We start from the raw sequence: 16,978 nt of genomic DNA on the forward strand, positions 1-16,978 counted from the left end.
GTGCTGAGCCCATGAGCGCCAAGGCCGCGTGGGCGGGCACCTAATTTTCTGAGAAGTTCCAGTGCTCCTCGGCCCGACCCCTGTCGCCCCCCTTCCCCTTCTAGCTGGAAAGTTGTGCGCCAGGCAGCGGGGGGCGGAGAGAGGAACCCAGACTGGCCCCCCCTCCCGCTTCCTGCCCGGCGGCCTCCCATTGGCCAGAGGAAACCCCAGGAATGTGAGCGCCTCTTTAAAAGCGAGCGTCTCCACCGCCTTGCCAGCCAGTGCACTCCGGCCGGCCGCCGAGCGCTCACCACGGCGAGCTCTCCCCGCGCAGCCTCCGATCCCTCGGCCTCCGGGCGTACCGCTCTGCCCGTGCTTCTCCAGCGCTCGGTACCGTCGCTGCGCCTTCGTCGCCGGCCCCGGCCTCTGCATCCGTGTCCACACAGGTAAGGAGTCCCTGGGCGGCCGCCGAGGACCAGTGCTGCCCTGGCCATCCACCTGGAGCTCCCAGGCTTCGGCGCCTCAGGGACCCCGGATCTCATACTTTTCGTCTTCCCCATCCTGTCCCTCCCAGCCGCTGGGGGACCCTTCTTATGGAAGGGCTCCAGGGCCATCCTCTCCAGCCCTGGGGTTCACAAACCAACTCGCCAGGACACCCCAAGATTTTCTTCTCCTCGTCTTCCCTAAACCTTTCTATCAGTCCTCTAGAAAAGAGTTTAGACTCCCCCCGTGCCCTCCCCGGGCCCCCAAACTATATCTCCTGATGCTGCTGTTTACCCTCAACTTCTTAAGGAAAAGCACCCCGCCCCCCGATTGTTGGTCTTGCCCCACAATCTCCTCCCCTCAACTCTCTCGTTTTCTTCCTGCTGCCTTCTCCAAAGTAAGTACTGTTGCCCCTCGTTGCCGCAAACGTGGAGCCAAAGGGGGATCCCCAGGGACCCGGCCCCAAGCCCAGCCAGGTTTTGCCCACCCGCCCTGCTTGGCTGCCTCTGACCCTGGGCTCTGTGCTTCTTGCTGCAGGCTCCCTGCTGGGCACAAACAGCTCCACCATGGGGCTGGCCTGGGGACTCAGTGTCCTGTTCCTGTGGCATGTGTGCGGCTCCAACCGCATTCCAGGTGAGTCTGTATAATACCTTTTGAGGGGGGAGGGAAGAGGTCCGGTTACCCCAGGTGTGCCTCCCTCCCATGCACTCCCCTCCCAGCTTCTTCTCCCCTGAGCCCTGACCGAACGTCGGGATGCAGGTTCCCTGTGACCCTGGTGTTTATTCAGCTCTTTCGGTGGCTGCCAGGAGCTTTCACCCTGTCCCTCTGCCCCACACCCCAGAGCTGAGCCCCACCCCAGGCCCAGCCCAGAGAGCTCACCGTGTGTCCTGCTCTTGTCTAATAGAGTCTGGGGGAGACAACAGCGTGTTTGACATCTTTGAACTCACGGGGGCTGCCCGCAAGGGTTCCGGGCGCCGACTGGTGAAGGGTCCTGACCCTTCCAGCCCAGCTTTCCGCATCGAGGATGCCAACCTGATCCCCCCTGTGCCTGACGACAAGTTCCAAGACCTAGTGGATGCTGTGCGGGCGGAGAAAGGTTTCCTCCTCCTGGCCTCCCTGAGGCAAATGAAGAAGACCCGGGGCACGCTGCTGGCCGTGGAGCGGAAAGACCACTCCGGCCAGGTCTTCAGCGTGGTCTCCAATGGCAAGGCGGGCACCCTGGACCTGAGCCTGACCGTGCAGGGGAAGCAGCATGTGGTGTCGGTGGAAGAAGCACTCCTGGCGACCGGCCAGTGGAAGAGCATCACCCTGTTTGTGCAGGAGGACAGGGCCCAGCTGTACATCGACTGTGAGAAGATGGAGAATGCTGAGCTGGATGCTCCCATCCAAAGCATCTTCACCAGGGACCTGGCGAGCATCGCCAGGCTCCGCATCGCCAAAGGAGGTGTCAATGACAATTTCCAGGTGAGGCCTCTTCAATTCCCGGTCCATGGGGTCGACTGAGAGGCAGCTGATCTGCCAGGAGGGCAATCACAGGAGAGGCAGGGGTTCTAGGACAGGAAATCCTGCCTGTGTATTAAAGCAGCGGTTCTCACACTTCAGGGAGCATCAGAGTCACCCGGAGGACTTGCTACAATGGGTACTGCTGCACCCCACCCCTAGAGTTTCAGATTCAATAGGTCTGGGATGGGGCCTGATAATTGGCATTTCTAACCAGTTCCAGGGTGAGGTTGGCGCTGGTGTTCTGGGGACCAGACTTTGAAAACCACTAAAGGAAACAAGAAATAGTTTTCCTATAACAGCTTGTTCAAAACCTTAAATACTCTTTATGCTCTTCTCAAGGAAAGAACTTATTTCAAATGTGTTCCAGCAATTACAATACTGCTTGAAGTGGGTACTTTTAGGAGCAGAATAAATACCACTTTGCTATTTGATTCCTCATGGGGATGTAACTGGTCTCAAAGAAAAGATTAAAATAGTGGCTATTTGCTGCTGCAGCTTCTTCCATGCTTAAACGTCTAGATCTTTGTATCTGTGGCTTTGAAACGCCCACAGTTAACTCTTTGACACTGGAGAGTGTCATTATATCCTCCGGTCTCAGTATCAGATTCCATTTCCTGTGTCTCCGAGTAGGCTGATAACTGAATTCTTTGTACAACACTGAAGACTTGGCACAAGACACAGTTAAGATTTTTGAAGTTGTTTGGCTGTTCATGTTGGTGTGTTATTTTGACATGGTGATCTTAAAAGGGAGTTCTTTGAAACTTCTAGAACATCTGTTGTGTGCTTTTCCCAGCATAAACAGTCTCCCCCACCCACTGACCCCCGCCCCCCCTCCCCCACAAAGCGTCTACAAATAATGTGTGTCCTCCCACAGGGCGTACTGCAGAACGTGAGATTTGTCTTTGGAACCACACCAGAAGACATCCTCAGGAACAAAGGCTGCTCCAGCTGTAAGTGTTTTTAGGGCATACAGGGAAACTGGGGCAATTCCACCCAAAACAAGTTGAGAAACGTATGCAATGGTGGTTGTGCATAAATTACCCCAGGGAACATAGCTAAGAGGTATATAAAGGTGACCTCCAACAGCACACACATGCATCCCGTCCTCCTGCATCCCTCACCCAAAATGAAATGTCTTTTACGGCTAGGAACCCTGGGGACTGGCAGGTGAGGTCTTCTGCTTGAAGATCCTCTATAACTTTCCCCATCGTGTTCCTCTGTTCCTTGGCAGCTACCAGTGTCCTTCTCACCCTTGACAACAATGTGGTGAACGGTTCCAGCCCTGCCATCCGCACCAACTACATTGGCCACAAGACAAAGGATCTGCAAGCCATGTGCGGCATCTCCTGTGACGAGCTATCCAACATGGTCCTGGAGCTTAGGGGCCTGCGCACCATCGTGACCACGCTGCAGGACAGCATCCGCAAAGTGGTCAGTGGCCTCCGCCCCCCCGCCCGCTAGCACGAGCCCTCGAACGTGTACCACCGATGATGCTGAGGGACTGAAAGTGAGGCTGGACGCTAATGACCTTTCTCCCCCTTCTAGACTGAAGAGAACAAAGAGCTGGTCAATGAGCTGAGGAGGCCCCCGCTCTGCTACCACAACGGAGTCCAGTACAGGAATAGCGAGGAGTGGACGGTGGACAGCTGCACTGAGTGTCGCTGCCAGGTAAGGGGCTCGAGAGACTGAAATACGAATAGATGGTGCACTGAAGCCACAGTCTCTGGGGGAAGATCCACATAGCCACACAGGCCCTTTTTATGTTCCATGGCCTGATAACCCAAATGGTGTCTTTTTCTTAAGATGCAGTTATGACATCTATAAAATCTTTAAATGCCCAAGAGTTTTTCAAAGTCTTAATGATACCCCAGGCTAAGTATCTAAAAGAACACATCTACTTAAACATCTCAGTAACTTACCTGCTTTAGTTCAAGGGCTAAGTGTTGAATGTCAGGTAAGTAAAACCTAGTTGATCTTTCTTCCCCCCAACCCTAATTCGTATTCAGCTATGACACAGAGATTCTTTTAATACAGTACTGATTGCTGTGCAAATCACTTAGCCCACCATGTTAGGACAGAACTGTCCACTTAGCTCAGATGGCGCTGCCTGCAGTGTGTATGTCCTTCTGGATCCCCCCGCCCACCCTGCAACGCCAGGGGCAGGGGAGTGAAGGGGGTTTACCTGACTTATTGAGCAAAGTCAAGCTGAAATACAAATCACGGATTGCTGGATTTGCGAGTCAGATTTACTAAATTCCCATTCTCGACCAATATAATATAAAGCCAGATCTATACATGAGAAAATACGATGCTCATTGATCTTCTTTTCCCCATAAAGATATAATTTAAAACTTTTCAAGTCCTGGCTGAGTTTCATGAGTTTGATTTTTAGATGCAGAGTAATAGATCTGACCCATGACATTCAGTGGTTCCCGCTGGAGAAACTCTTCACGCTGTCCTGTGCATGAGAAAGTGACTAAGTGGCAATTAAGAAAGCTCTCTCCGAGGGGTGGAGTGACAAGTAACTAGCACCAGAACTGTCTCTACAGTACTGGTGGCTGCCAACATGACAGAGGCAGATCTTCTATTAAAATCATTCCACTAGAGCATTTAACAGCCCTGACCACGTGTCAACCTGTAATGGAAATGTTTCAATATGTAAACTTCGGCTTGCAGTATGCCTAGTAAACCATTTCTCCCTCACTCCTGCCCTGCAGAACTCAGTTACCATCTGCAAAAAAGTGTCCTGCCCAATCATGCCCTGCTCCAATGCCACAGTTCCTGATGGAGAATGCTGCCCGCGGTGTTGGCGTAAGTTCTTAAAACTGCATAATCATGCTTCAGCGACTGGATCAACTGTACATAGTGCTTGAACCCCACCCCCATCTCCATCATATGTTTTTCATTCAGTTTCTTGCTGCGACACCTGGTTAACTGATGGCTTGTCTGCTGTAGAGAGCCAAAAGTGCCCTTATGACTAAACTTGATTACCCCCCTGGATCACAGTACAGGCAATAATCTTGGTATAGCTTATTGAGAATGATCCTATGCTTTGAGGAAAGAAGAGAGGAATCGGTAGCAGTGATAGCTCTAAGTTGACTGCTTTTAGAATTTGACCTTATAGCCTAGAGTCAAGAAAAATCTGCTCACCAGAGAAATGGATGGCTTTGGTGCGAGCATTGGACTTAATTGGGCCTGAAAGTTCTACCCATTTTGTATACAGACATAAGAGACCTAAGACAAAACAGCAGTTTGAGTGTCAGGGCCATAAAAGAAATAGGGCACTGTGTTGTTTCATGGTACCCAATCCCTGGCTTTTGTTGCCAGTATGAATTAATCACTTTGCTGAGACAGTATAGTAGGTACAAGTCATAAAAATGATTCATCACAACTAAGATAAATAAGACGAGAAAGTAGCACTCACCCTTCACACCCACACCTCCCACACCCACTGCACCTACACACATTGATCACAACTCAGAATAACCAGTCCCCTCCAGAGATCACTTCAGGTGTGGGTTAAAGGGAACAAAGCCAGCTGGGGATTGGCGGAGCTCTGAACTTGAATCAGGGATTGCTAGGAAAGGTTCCAGCTGATGGCAAGAGAAAACAAGTTCTCTGTCTCGTGTCAGATACAGCTAGACGTGACTGTAGTCATCGTGCCTGGGCAGATGATAAACAAATGCACTTTCCTCTTGTGAAGATATATGCAGAAAAGGTCCCAAATGCTAGGGTGAGAGAAGCAACATACTGACTAACCTCATGACCGAGCTGGAGCCACAGCCAACAGCGGCTCTGCTGCCTTCAACTTCATCTGCCAAACACATGGTCTCTGGCTCCCCTGAAAGGCAGAAGTGACTCCTATAAGTTGCCTAAAACTCAAGTATTTTTGGAAGCCTGGGACTGGAACTGCCTACTGAAATATCTTAAGTCAGAAAAGGGAAACTCATTTGAAATGCAGACAGGAGGAGAGAGGGAGTGATGAATAGGAACACACACAGGGAAAAGGCTCAGCTGTACCAGCCCAGGCAAAGCATGCAACTGCTACGAGGCTGTGCACAGAATGACCTGGCATAAACCCCTTGGCCACTGGCCTAACAACTACATTGCTTGTCACCCTCTAGCAAGGGAAGAAGAAAGTCCTGAGCAGAGCAGTCTAAAGAATAGCTTGTTTTAATGATTGCACGCTAAATGCGCCCATGTCCTCTGCAGCCAGCGATTCTGCGGACGATGGCTGGTCCCCATGGTCTGAGTGGACCTCTTGCTCTGTGACATGTGGCAACGGAATCCAGCAGCGTGGCCGCTCCTGCGACAGCCTCAACAACAGATGCGAGGGCTCCTCCGTGCAGACACGGACCTGCCACATTCAGGAGTGTGACAAGAGATGTAAGTATCTTGGCCACTTGGGGATGTGGAGAACTGACCTGTCCCTGTCGTCACCAACAGCAGCTCCATAATACAGAGGTTAAGAGCACAGGTTCTAGCCTCTGGACCTAATCCCAAGTCTCCCCCTTATCTATGCACCCTTGAGCACAACTTAGCCTCTCTGAGGCTCTTTCCTCATCTGCAAATCGGGGGTAAGAATAGTTCCTGATAGGGCTAGTTTGAAGATTTTGTTTAGATAATGCATTTAAAGGCACTAGCACAGAGCTTGGCTCATGGGAAGCACCGTATAACCATCTGGTTTGTCCTTTAGTTAAACAGGATGGCGGCTGGAGCCACTGGTCCCCGTGGTCGTCTTGTTCTGTAACATGTGGAGACGGTGTGATCACAAGAATCCGGCTGTGCAACTCTCCCAGCCCCCAGATGAATGGGAAGCCATGTGAGGGCGAAGCTCGGGAGACCAAAGCCTGCCAGAAAGACGCCTGCCCCAGTAAGTGCATGCGTCACCCGGCAGCAGCTCTGCCCAGCTGGCTGGCTGGCATCTGCAGCTTCCAGCTCGGTGGGTCATGGACGGGGAAAGGTCCCTTCCTAGAGAAACAAATAGAAGCACAGTCCTGCACAGCGCAGCAGCTTCTTTTAATGGAAAACAGAAAGAACAATTTCAGACTCACCTTCTTCCAGAACATTCGTTCCATGTGTCAGGGTAGCATGAACAGACTCAGGAGAGTCTCCTGTGAAGGTAAGGCGTTTGAAAATCGGCGTTAACTTTGGCCTGTGGTTCATTTTCTTACAGTCAATGGAGGCTGGGGACCCTGGTCGCCATGGGACATCTGTTCCGTCACCTGTGGAGGAGGGGTGCAGAAACGTAGTCGGCTCTGCAACAACCCCACACCCCAGTTTGGAGGCAAGGACTGCGTTGGTGATGTGACAGAAAACCAGATCTGCAACAAGCAGGACTGTCCCATCGGTAAGCCATGCAGCCCAGGACAAAACCACTGAGTGCCATGGTTAGCGTTCACAGGGGTTCGGCTTTGAATGGTCCTGAGTGATTTGATTACTCTAAAATGCCAGACGGACAGCATAATCTCAACAAGCTATCAGTTGTTTAGATCCTACAATATTTTACACCCTGGTTGAAGTGTCCGGAATGGCAGTTACTGGGAAGCAGCTGAGACCCACCATTTGCCTGTCTCTCTTGTCTCAGATGGATGCCTGTCCAATCCCTGCTTTGCGGACGTCAAGTGTACCAGCTACCCTGACGGCAGCTGGAAGTGTGGTGCTTGTCCCCCGGGCTACAGCGGAAATGGCATCCAGTGCAAAGATGTTGATGAGGTGAGAAGCTGGGAGTTACCAGACCTAGGAAAGCAGCTCACCTGTCCTAGTCATTTCCTTTGGCAGTGTTCTCTAAACACGAAGCAAACTGCTATTTCTTCCATAGTGCAAAGAAGTCCCTGATGCCTGCTTCAACCACAACGGAGAGCACAGGTGTGAGAACACAGACCCCGGCTACAACTGCCTGCCCTGCCCGCCACGCTTCACCGGCTCGCAGCCCTTCGGCCGGGGCGTGGAACATGCCACCACCAACAAACAGGTAGAGCAGAGGGGACTCGTAGACGGGAGTGAAGGAGGGGTGTCCTCGAGCGAAAGAGCCACGAAAGGAGGGAACGTCATCTTATACCCTTCACAAAAAACAGGGAAGGGGGTGAGTGGACAACCTAGCTCTTAGAAACGGGACTAGAAAATCCACTGTACCTCCAGCAAGGAAAACAGGTCCATCACCTCTGACAATGCTGCTCTGGAACAAGTTGTGAGTGGATGGGCTTCTAAGTGCCTAGGTGCTGAGCAATTTCAAGGAAAACGCACAAAAAGCCACGTTAGCCTGTAACCTGGACATACCCGGGGCGGATGGGGAGGACCCACACTCTTCCCATGGAGCTCTGTCTGTTCAGAGACGATGGGGATCTGGGTTCTTGGTTCTGTGGTGTCTGGGGACTCTCGAAGGCTCTGCCTTAATGTCAGGATGTACCCTCAGGTGTGCAAGCCCCGCAACCCCTGCATGGACGGCACACACGACTGCAACAAGAATGCCAAGTGCAACTACCTGAGCCACTACAGTGACCCCATGTACCGCTGCGAGTGCAAGCCCGGCTACGCTGGCAACGGCATCATCTGTGGGGAGGACACAGACCTGGACGGCTGGCCCAACAAGGACCTGGTGTGCGTGGCCAATGCAACTTACCACTGCAAAAAGGTAGCCCCCGCTTTCCTCGCCCACCTCCAGAAAGCCCTTATCAAGGGAACAGGCTGAGGGATTTTAAATGCTTAAAAGTCTGAAAATGAAACTGAAAGATTAAATCATCCAAAGGCAGAGCAGCCCTAATTCTTATTAATATTAAATCACTTGGTGCCAAGATCATGAATGGGGCAGCAGGCCCTGTGGGCAGTTGTGTTCCACAGTCGATTATGTTGTCCAAAAAAATGTTCACTTCTCTACCAAATACCAGCAGAGCATGGCTGTGTTCCCAGCGTGTACAAAGTCTAGAGCGTTTATCTCTGGTGCCTGAGCTGAGCAAAAGGCATGCAAACTGCAGCTGTAATGTGTCTTCTCTTTCCAGGATAATTGCCCCAACCTTCCCAACTCAGGGCAGGAAGACTATGACAAGGATGGAATCGGCGACGCCTGTGACGATGACGATGACAATGATAAAATTCCAGATGACAGGGTAAAAAACGTTTTCTACTCCTCTTTCAGCTTTTGTATTCAGCAACAGCCTGTAACACCTTGAGATTCAATGAAGTTACTGATATCTAGGATCATCAGAAGTTATTTGTTGTGTTTCAGTAGTTTGAGGACATAGATGTTGCCAAGAGAATTTTTAAATGAGGGTTTTGTTTTTCATCACAACCTTCCCTTCCGCCGGTTGGAGCAAGAGGTTACAATATGTGAACAAATGACACTTCGCTCCCCAGATTGGTTTCAAATGTCTTCTTTAAGTCACATTAAGATTTTCTTTGAGCGCACTGAGAGCAGTGATGTTGAGTTTCTATTTACATCTCACTGACTCGTAACCAACAGCAATTCATTTTTCACTCATTATGTCCTGGCTTTTAACTTTTGCAGTGACCATTTTACAGAGGATTCAATTAGTATATCCACTAAATAGAAAATAATTGTTGCATATTTTCACAGTTTTATAAATATTCTACATGTGGTTTGAGGCGGGCTTCATGGACCGTGTTGTAAAATGCTCTGCTTCTTATCTTTGCAGGACAACTGTCCGTTCCATTACAACCCAGCCCAGTATGACTATGACAGAGACGACGTGGGAGACCGCTGTGACAACTGCCCCTACAACCACAACCCAGACCAGGCTGACACGGACAACAACGGGGAAGGAGACGCCTGCGCAGCAGACATTGATGGGGACGGTAAGGCACTCCCTGACTCCAGCGGGCCCCAGTGTCTCTCACTTGGCTCTCAACCTTGAGCAGCCCTGGCTGTTAGTGTGCGATTTGGTTGAAACAGCTGAGGCTGGAGATTCCAGCTCTTACCTGTCCCCTGTTCTCTGCAGGTATCCTCAATGAACGGGACAACTGCCAGTATGTCTACAACGTGGACCAGAGAGACACTGACATGGATGGGGTTGGAGATCAGTGTGACAACTGCCCCCTGGAACACAATCCAGATCAGGTCGGTGGATGCCTTTCAGAATCTTTCAGTAAAGTGTTAGAATATCCCTTTCTAGGCCTCTAAAAAATAGAGGAGTTAAACAGAGTTCAAACATTACCACGGCTCTCAGTGCTCTCATAGCCAATTGTAATATTTTCATGTGAACAGTTTGCCTGACATGAGTTCCTCGCAGAGTCTCATAGGTCTTTAGTGTGACAGTCTTGTAATGTCAATCCTGTCTTCTACAAGAAGGTCCACGTGACTTGCTCAGCGGGATCTACCATTGTTAAGATAAATTATACAAAGCAGAAATCTGTGACTGACGACTCTACGGGAATATTAATCATATTTGAAACTCAGAGATGGAAGAAAATATCCCTAAGCACGATACACAACCATTTTCACGGCTAATGATATAATCTGGCTGCAAGAAATTCAAACTAAAAATAATTCCCCCAAACTGGAGAAATCCCTGTTTCATTGTCATTCTTCAAGTGTTTGGCACTGGAAGCAGATAATTCTCCGTAGCACTGCCAGGGAGTGCTGCAAATAGACATCAGCCAGAACAAGTTCCTTTTCTTGTGTAATTGCTCGTCATTATTTTCTAGCTGTGAAAGTTAAGGCATTGTTCTGAAAACATAGAAACCAGCTTTTAAAAAATGGGAATATTTTTAAAAGATTCAAAAAATGAGAAGTCCAGCTGAGCTCCTAATGTTTGTTCATTTGAGCTCCTATAAAACAGAAAGCAACAGGATGAATCTCTTTGGGGCCGTAATGGGAAAGCATGAATGATCTGGGATAGCTTTCCTGATCAAATGGCATTGAGGGTCATCTATGTTGAGTTTGGATCTTACTGTAAATTAAACCTCAATGCCGTTTAACCTCCCTGGATGAGTTTTTGGTTCTTCTGATAATAATAAAGTTTATAACAGTTAATGAATCATGTAAAAATCTTAATGGCAAAGAGCATAAATACTGGCAAGAAACATTTCAACTTGTGTATAAATAATCCCTAAGCATCCCACATACACTGAATAATGTAAAAAAGTACTCTTGAGAAGTACAGTTTTGAAAAAATTTAGAATTCTGACTACCTGAGCCAACAGTTGACAACCATTATGGACTAGAGATATAAAACCAAATACCTAAAAAAAGAAGAAAATAATTGATCCCACCATATGGATTTCCAAGTATGTATAAAAAGCAGTGCCATGTTGCCATGATTTAATGACCTAGAGTAGATGCTGACGTGTCAACAATTTCCTAATTGAAAACTTAAATGGAAAATAACAAATTGTACACAAAGAATTTCATTTATCATTAAAATATAAGCAGTTAACATGGCATTCCATCCTTGGGGATTAGTTACTGCTTTCTATTGAATTTTATTTCGACAGTTTTCTATTTTAAAAAAAACAACAAAAAAAATCCCTATTAAAACTGTCATATGAAAACAAGAGTCAAGAAGAAAAACATTTAAAATCTGTTAATATGACTAGCTTTTGGCAGTGGCATATAGACTTCAAACCTCACTGGCCGAATCCAACACTGGAGAATCTTACAGAAGTTCTCTTTAGCATCAATGATTCATACTCCAATTGACCCTCTGTTTCTGTCTCTTTCAGCTCGATTCTGACTCGGACCGCATTGGAGATACCTGTGACAACAATCAGGACATTGATGAAGACGGCCACCAGAACAACCTGGACAACTGTCCCTACGTGCCCAACGCCAACCAGGCTGACCATGACAAGGATGGCAAGGGCGATGCCTGCGACCATGACGATGACAATGACGGCATTCCTGATGACAAGGACAACTGCAGGCTCGTGCCCAATCCTGACCAGAAGGACTCTGATGGTGAGTCACTAGAGCCACTTTTAAAGAGAGTCACTGAAACCATGGCTGTCTGGATTCAGGAAATAAAAACAAAGCTGAATGCATTTAAGGATGAACAGACCAAATGTCAGCTTTGAGAAGACAGTGAATTTCTGGCACCAGTCACGGTTATTTCAGAATTTCACTGTACTCTTGCCTTTTTGGCCTCAGGTGATGGTCGAGGTGATGCTTGCAAAGATGATTTTGACCAGGACAACGTGCCAGACATCGATGACATCTGTCCCGAAAACGTTGATATCAGTGAGACCGATTTCCGCCGATTCCAGATGATTCCTCTAGATCCCAAAGGGACGTCCCAAAATGACCCTAACTGGGTTGTACGCCATCAGGGTAAAGAACTTGTCCAGACCGTCAACTGTGATCCTGGACTTGCTGTAGGTGAGTAGTGAGTTCTTCTAACGAAAGGCCAGTGCATAGAGGGGAAAGAAGCAAATATAAAAGCTGGCAGTCGTGTGTGTCCCCATGGGTGCTAAAAAATGCCTAGGAGTGTAACAGAGAACTTCCCGAAGGCTGCCGGTTTTAACCTGGGTCTGGCCTCCTCTTCCAGGTTATGATGAGTTTAACGCTGTGGACTTCAGTGGCACCTTCTTCATCAACACCGAAAGGGATGATGACTATGCCGGATTTGTCTTTGGCTACCAGTCCAGCAGCCGCTTCTACGTTGTGATGTGGAAGCAAGTCACTCAGTCCTACTGGGACACCAACCCCACAAGGGCTCAGGGATACTCCGGCCTTTCTGTGAAGGTCGTGAACTCCACCACGGGACCTGGCGAGCACCTGCGGAATGCCCTGTGGCACACAGGAAACACCCCCGGCCAGGTGAGAACAACACCCTGCAGAAGGGGGAGAGGTGCTAGACCAGCACAAGGGATGCTGTGCTTTGGCCAGGCCTCCCGACAGGGAATCTTAGATATCACGTTCCCCGCATCACCAACTGCAGCATTAAGTTCTGCTTTGAAAAAACATCCTAGGGTCTGAGAGGGGAGCCCACTTCAAATCCAAAGGCAGTTTTAGCCTCTTCAAACAAACAAATAAAAGTTTCTCTTCTCTCTGCTTTATATGTACATTCAAGGCTACACATCTAATGAAAAAGGCCTTCGGAAAAAAATCCTACATTGCAGCCCTCTAATTTAGGTCAACTCTGTACCTTTCAAGCACCGTTTCTCATGGAATGAAATATAAATCTCATAATGAGGCTGTTTCAACCTTTTCGTTTCCTTTTCCTCCAGGTACGCACGCTGTGGCATGACCCTCGTCAAATAGGCTGGAAAGATTTCACCGCCTACAGATGGCGTCTGAGCCACAGGCCAAAGACGGGTTTCATTAGGTAAGATTGCTCTGATTAAATTTCACTTAAGTCACACTGACGGGAGAGAAGGAGAGGACCAAAAAGCAAGGGTGTCACTAACGCGACTTCCTTTTTCCTGCAGAGTGGTGATGTATGAAGGGAAGAAAATCATGGCCGACTCAGGACCCATCTATGACAAAACCTATGCTGGCGGTAGGCTAGGGTTGTTCGTCTTCTCTCAAGAAATGGTGTTCTTCTCTGACCTGAAATATGAATGCAGAGGTAGGAGCAAAATGACAGTGAATATACCAGTTGACATCCCTAGTTCAGACCAATACCAAGAATGCCAATCATGGGAGAGGCTGATTTAAAGGCTATTTTAGAGAAAGGGTTATTTATATTTTGCTGTTGAAGGCATATGATAAAAAATGAAATAGTGCCTATGAACTGCGGCTTATGAAGTGCTGAGTCCTTGTGAACCATTTTAATTTAGCAATCTCTGTTCTCTTCATAGCCAGCGCAAAGTAAACTGCAGACAAGCTCCTGTACAGTTCAGACCCCAGCAATAATACTAAAAATTTTTAAAATTTTACATTTCTATGTCTTGCACACCACTTAGTTTTATTCATGCCATTACGGCCCAGGTTGTCTTTCAGAACCTTTCCCTCTTGGAAAGGAAGGGAAAGGAGTATTGCCTTCATGTTGGCATGTTAAATTAATTTTCACTACTAACCTTTGCTCTTTTTTTCATTTAGTGGTTACTTAAGCTCTCACTGAGTCTAGCATTGGGTCTCCTACAAAACAGGTGCTTAATAAACGTTTACTGGGCCAAGCTTGGAGCCAACAAGATGAAGCACAGTAAAAAAAATATGGTTGCTGTTACTCAATATTTAAATTATGGTGTAATCTTTGAGTCTTAAGTTGTAAAATAAAACTCCCTAGAGTTTTAACACGGAAAGACTTAGAAATCACAGCATAAGTTCTGGAAGGTTATGCAGTGTCAAGCTCCTAGCAACCATGTTCCAACACACTAACGTGTAATTATATAAGCTGACAATCTTAAAATATGCTTTTGACATTATAAAAGTAGAGCTATGCCTAGGTTGTTAACGTATTAAGGGATATTAAGATGACGATGCCTTGATGAATTAGTTTATGTATTTATGTGTTTGTCTATTTATTTAACAGATTCCTAATCATCAAACTGTTGATGAAAAGACTGATCATAACCATTGCTGGTATTGCACCTTCTGGAACCATGGGCTTAAGAAAACCCCCAGGATCACTCCTCCCTGCCTGCCTTTGCTCTCTGCTTGCATCAGTGTGGACTCTTAGAACATGTGACTTGCCTCAAGAAAATGCAATTTTCCAAATCAGACTCAGCATTCAGCCTCTGAATGAGAAGAATCTTCCAAGGATATAAACAATGACTTTGGTTGGCTTTTGAAAAATCAAAAGCATCCACTTGCTTCGGTTGGAAGGTGCCTGTCCCACTCTGCTTTTGTCAGGGCAGAGGGCGATTGTGAGGCCAGCTCTGAGCAGTGGACTCCAAAGCGTTTTCAGGCGTGTGAGAGAAGGGAGGACTCGCTAGAATTGACAAACAAAACCAGCCCTGACCTACTCCCTCGGGAATGGGGGGGCGGGGCCGAAGCCCTAAGGGGAGGGCACATACCCAAGAGACGATTGTATGAAGAAAACATGGAGGGACTGTTCCTTTTTCGGTACTAAATCATTTTCAGGGGAAAGACTGTTGATGGATTTCATGATGCTGACCCATGTTAGCTGACTGACCCACGTAAATAGGCACTTAAATAGAAGCAGGGAAGGAAGGAAAAGACTGGCTTGTGGACTTCCTCCCGGATTTCCACCCCTTACACATCACCTGTAGCAACCAGAACAGGGAGTCAGAACTAAACCAGCACAAGGCAGTGCTGGCTGCCACTGCCTGGTTATATTGAAATTGTCAGCTGTATTCCAGACGTAGCTTGTGCAGATGTAGCAGGGAAATAAGAAAACCTACCATCTCAGTGAGCACTGGGCTACCTCCCATGGGAAAGGTAGCCGTGCTTGTATTTTTATGGTTAGAAAGGCACAAAATTATCAACTAAGACATTCCTTTTCTCTCTTTTTTCCTGAATATCATGGAGTTTTCCAATTTTCTCTTTTGGACTGTAGTTTGGTGTTTGTTTTTTTTTTTTTACAAACATTTTACAATGTAAAATATTTATTTTTTACTTATTCTGGAGGATCTGTCTGAAAGACTATTCATGGAACAGGAAGAAGCGTAAGCATATCATCTTTGCTACAAGTCTTCATGACTGTAAGATTGTAAATACAGATTATTTATTAACTCTGTTCTACCTGGAATCTAGGTTTCATATGGAAAGTGTTTGAGAGCTGGTAGTTGAGATTGATCAGCAAAACTTTCATAGGAGTGGCACAAGGAAATCAGCACAGCAAGCTGCTCTTCATTTTGTGCTTAGACTGAATGATTTGGGATTCTTCTTTTTTCCTTTATTTTTTCAAGTGGAATTATTTGGTTGTCCATTTGCAAGTGTTTTTAGTTTGCAAAGAAAGCCAGGAGGGCTTTAATACTGTTTTGCTCCATCCCTTGTGCCTATTTCCAGGGAGATGAAAAGTATCTACATTTATTATTTTTGCCTTTTTCCAAATGAAAAAAATGACAAAGGTGAAACTTGTATACAAATATTACCTCATTTGTTGTGTGACTGAGTAAAGAATTTTTGGATCAAGCAGAAAAGAGTTTAAATGTCTAACAAACTTAAAGCTACTGTAGTACCTAAAAAAAAAAAAGTCAATGTTGTACATAGTATAAAAATTCTTCACAGAAAAGTATTCCCAATAAGGAAATAGCATTGAAATGTTAAATACATTTTCTGAAAGTTGTGTTTTTCTATCATCTTGTATACCATTGCTTTATTTTTATAAATTATTTTCTCATTGCCATTGGAATAGATATCTCAGATTGTGTAGATATGCTATTTAAATAATTTATCAGGAAATACTGCCTGTAGAGTTAGTATTTCTATTTTTATAAAATGTTTGCACACTGAATTGAAGAATTGTTCGTTTTTCTTTTTGTTTTGTTGATTTGTTTTTTGCTTGTTACCCTCCTCCCTGTTTTTACTATTTGCCAATACTTTTCTAGGAATGTGCTTTTTTTGTACACATTTTTATCCATTTTACATTCTAAAGCAGTGTAAGTTGTATATTACTGTTTCTTATGTACAAGGAACAACAATAAATCATATGGAACTTTATATTTATACTTACTGTATCCATGTTTATTTGTTTTCTGGCTTTATGTTATGAGGTATGGGTAAATTCCATCCTCAAACCAATAGAGTATATACAAAAAGAAAACACAGTAAGTAACAGGAACATTCATATTTCCTATACGATTTAGGAAGACTGAGTTGCTTAGATGACATATTTGCTGGATTTGTGGAATAGAAGAACAAAACAAAAATTAACCTGTCATATTAAAAACACAGCAATGAGAAATGTCCCCCCGAGATGTGGGACCCAAAAGGATACAAGTTCATATTTTACCAGTGTCACTAAATGTCATTTATTGAATCCTTTTCAAAGTCCAGTTCTGTTTCTAAAAACAATGAAAAAGGAAAACAGGAGTGAAGCACACAGAATTCACAGCTACATCTTCTGAGCCATGAATGAGGGCACTGGGTGGGCAACACCATTGCACGTTGTGGAGAAGCTTTAGAAACGTTAACGGAGGAAGAACTGTCCTC

The 16,978-nt window shown here is 46.5% G+C and overlaps 1 protein-coding gene across 1 annotated transcript; it reads left to right on the forward strand.

Annotated features, from left to right (window-relative positions):
* Positions 1 to 271: 271 nt before the first annotated feature.
* On the forward strand, positions 272 to 16,494 carry THBS1 (thrombospondin 1). The gene is made up of 22 exons (XM_082649577.1): positions 272 to 425; positions 1,000 to 1,095; positions 1,367 to 1,926; positions 2,840 to 2,915; positions 3,197 to 3,396; positions 3,511 to 3,633; positions 4,683 to 4,776; positions 6,178 to 6,351; positions 6,662 to 6,838; positions 7,142 to 7,315; positions 7,553 to 7,680; positions 7,787 to 7,939; positions 8,381 to 8,599; positions 8,964 to 9,071; positions 9,618 to 9,777; positions 9,921 to 10,039; positions 11,644 to 11,878; positions 12,068 to 12,295; positions 12,465 to 12,736; positions 13,147 to 13,244; positions 13,348 to 13,487; positions 14,394 to 16,494. The coding sequence occupies exons 2-22, from the start codon at positions 1,029 to 1,031 to the stop codon at positions 14,399 to 14,401; spliced, it is 3,513 nt and encodes a 1,170-aa protein (XP_082505703.1). The 5' UTR covers positions 272 to 425; positions 1,000 to 1,028; the 3' UTR covers positions 14,402 to 16,494.
* Positions 16,495 to 16,978: the final 484 nt, after the last annotated feature.

The sequence above is a fragment of the Grampus griseus genome (assembly GCF_964374135.1).
Source record: "Grampus griseus genome assembly, chromosome: 2".
NCBI lineage: Eukaryota > Metazoa > Chordata > Mammalia > Artiodactyla > Delphinidae > Grampus > Grampus griseus.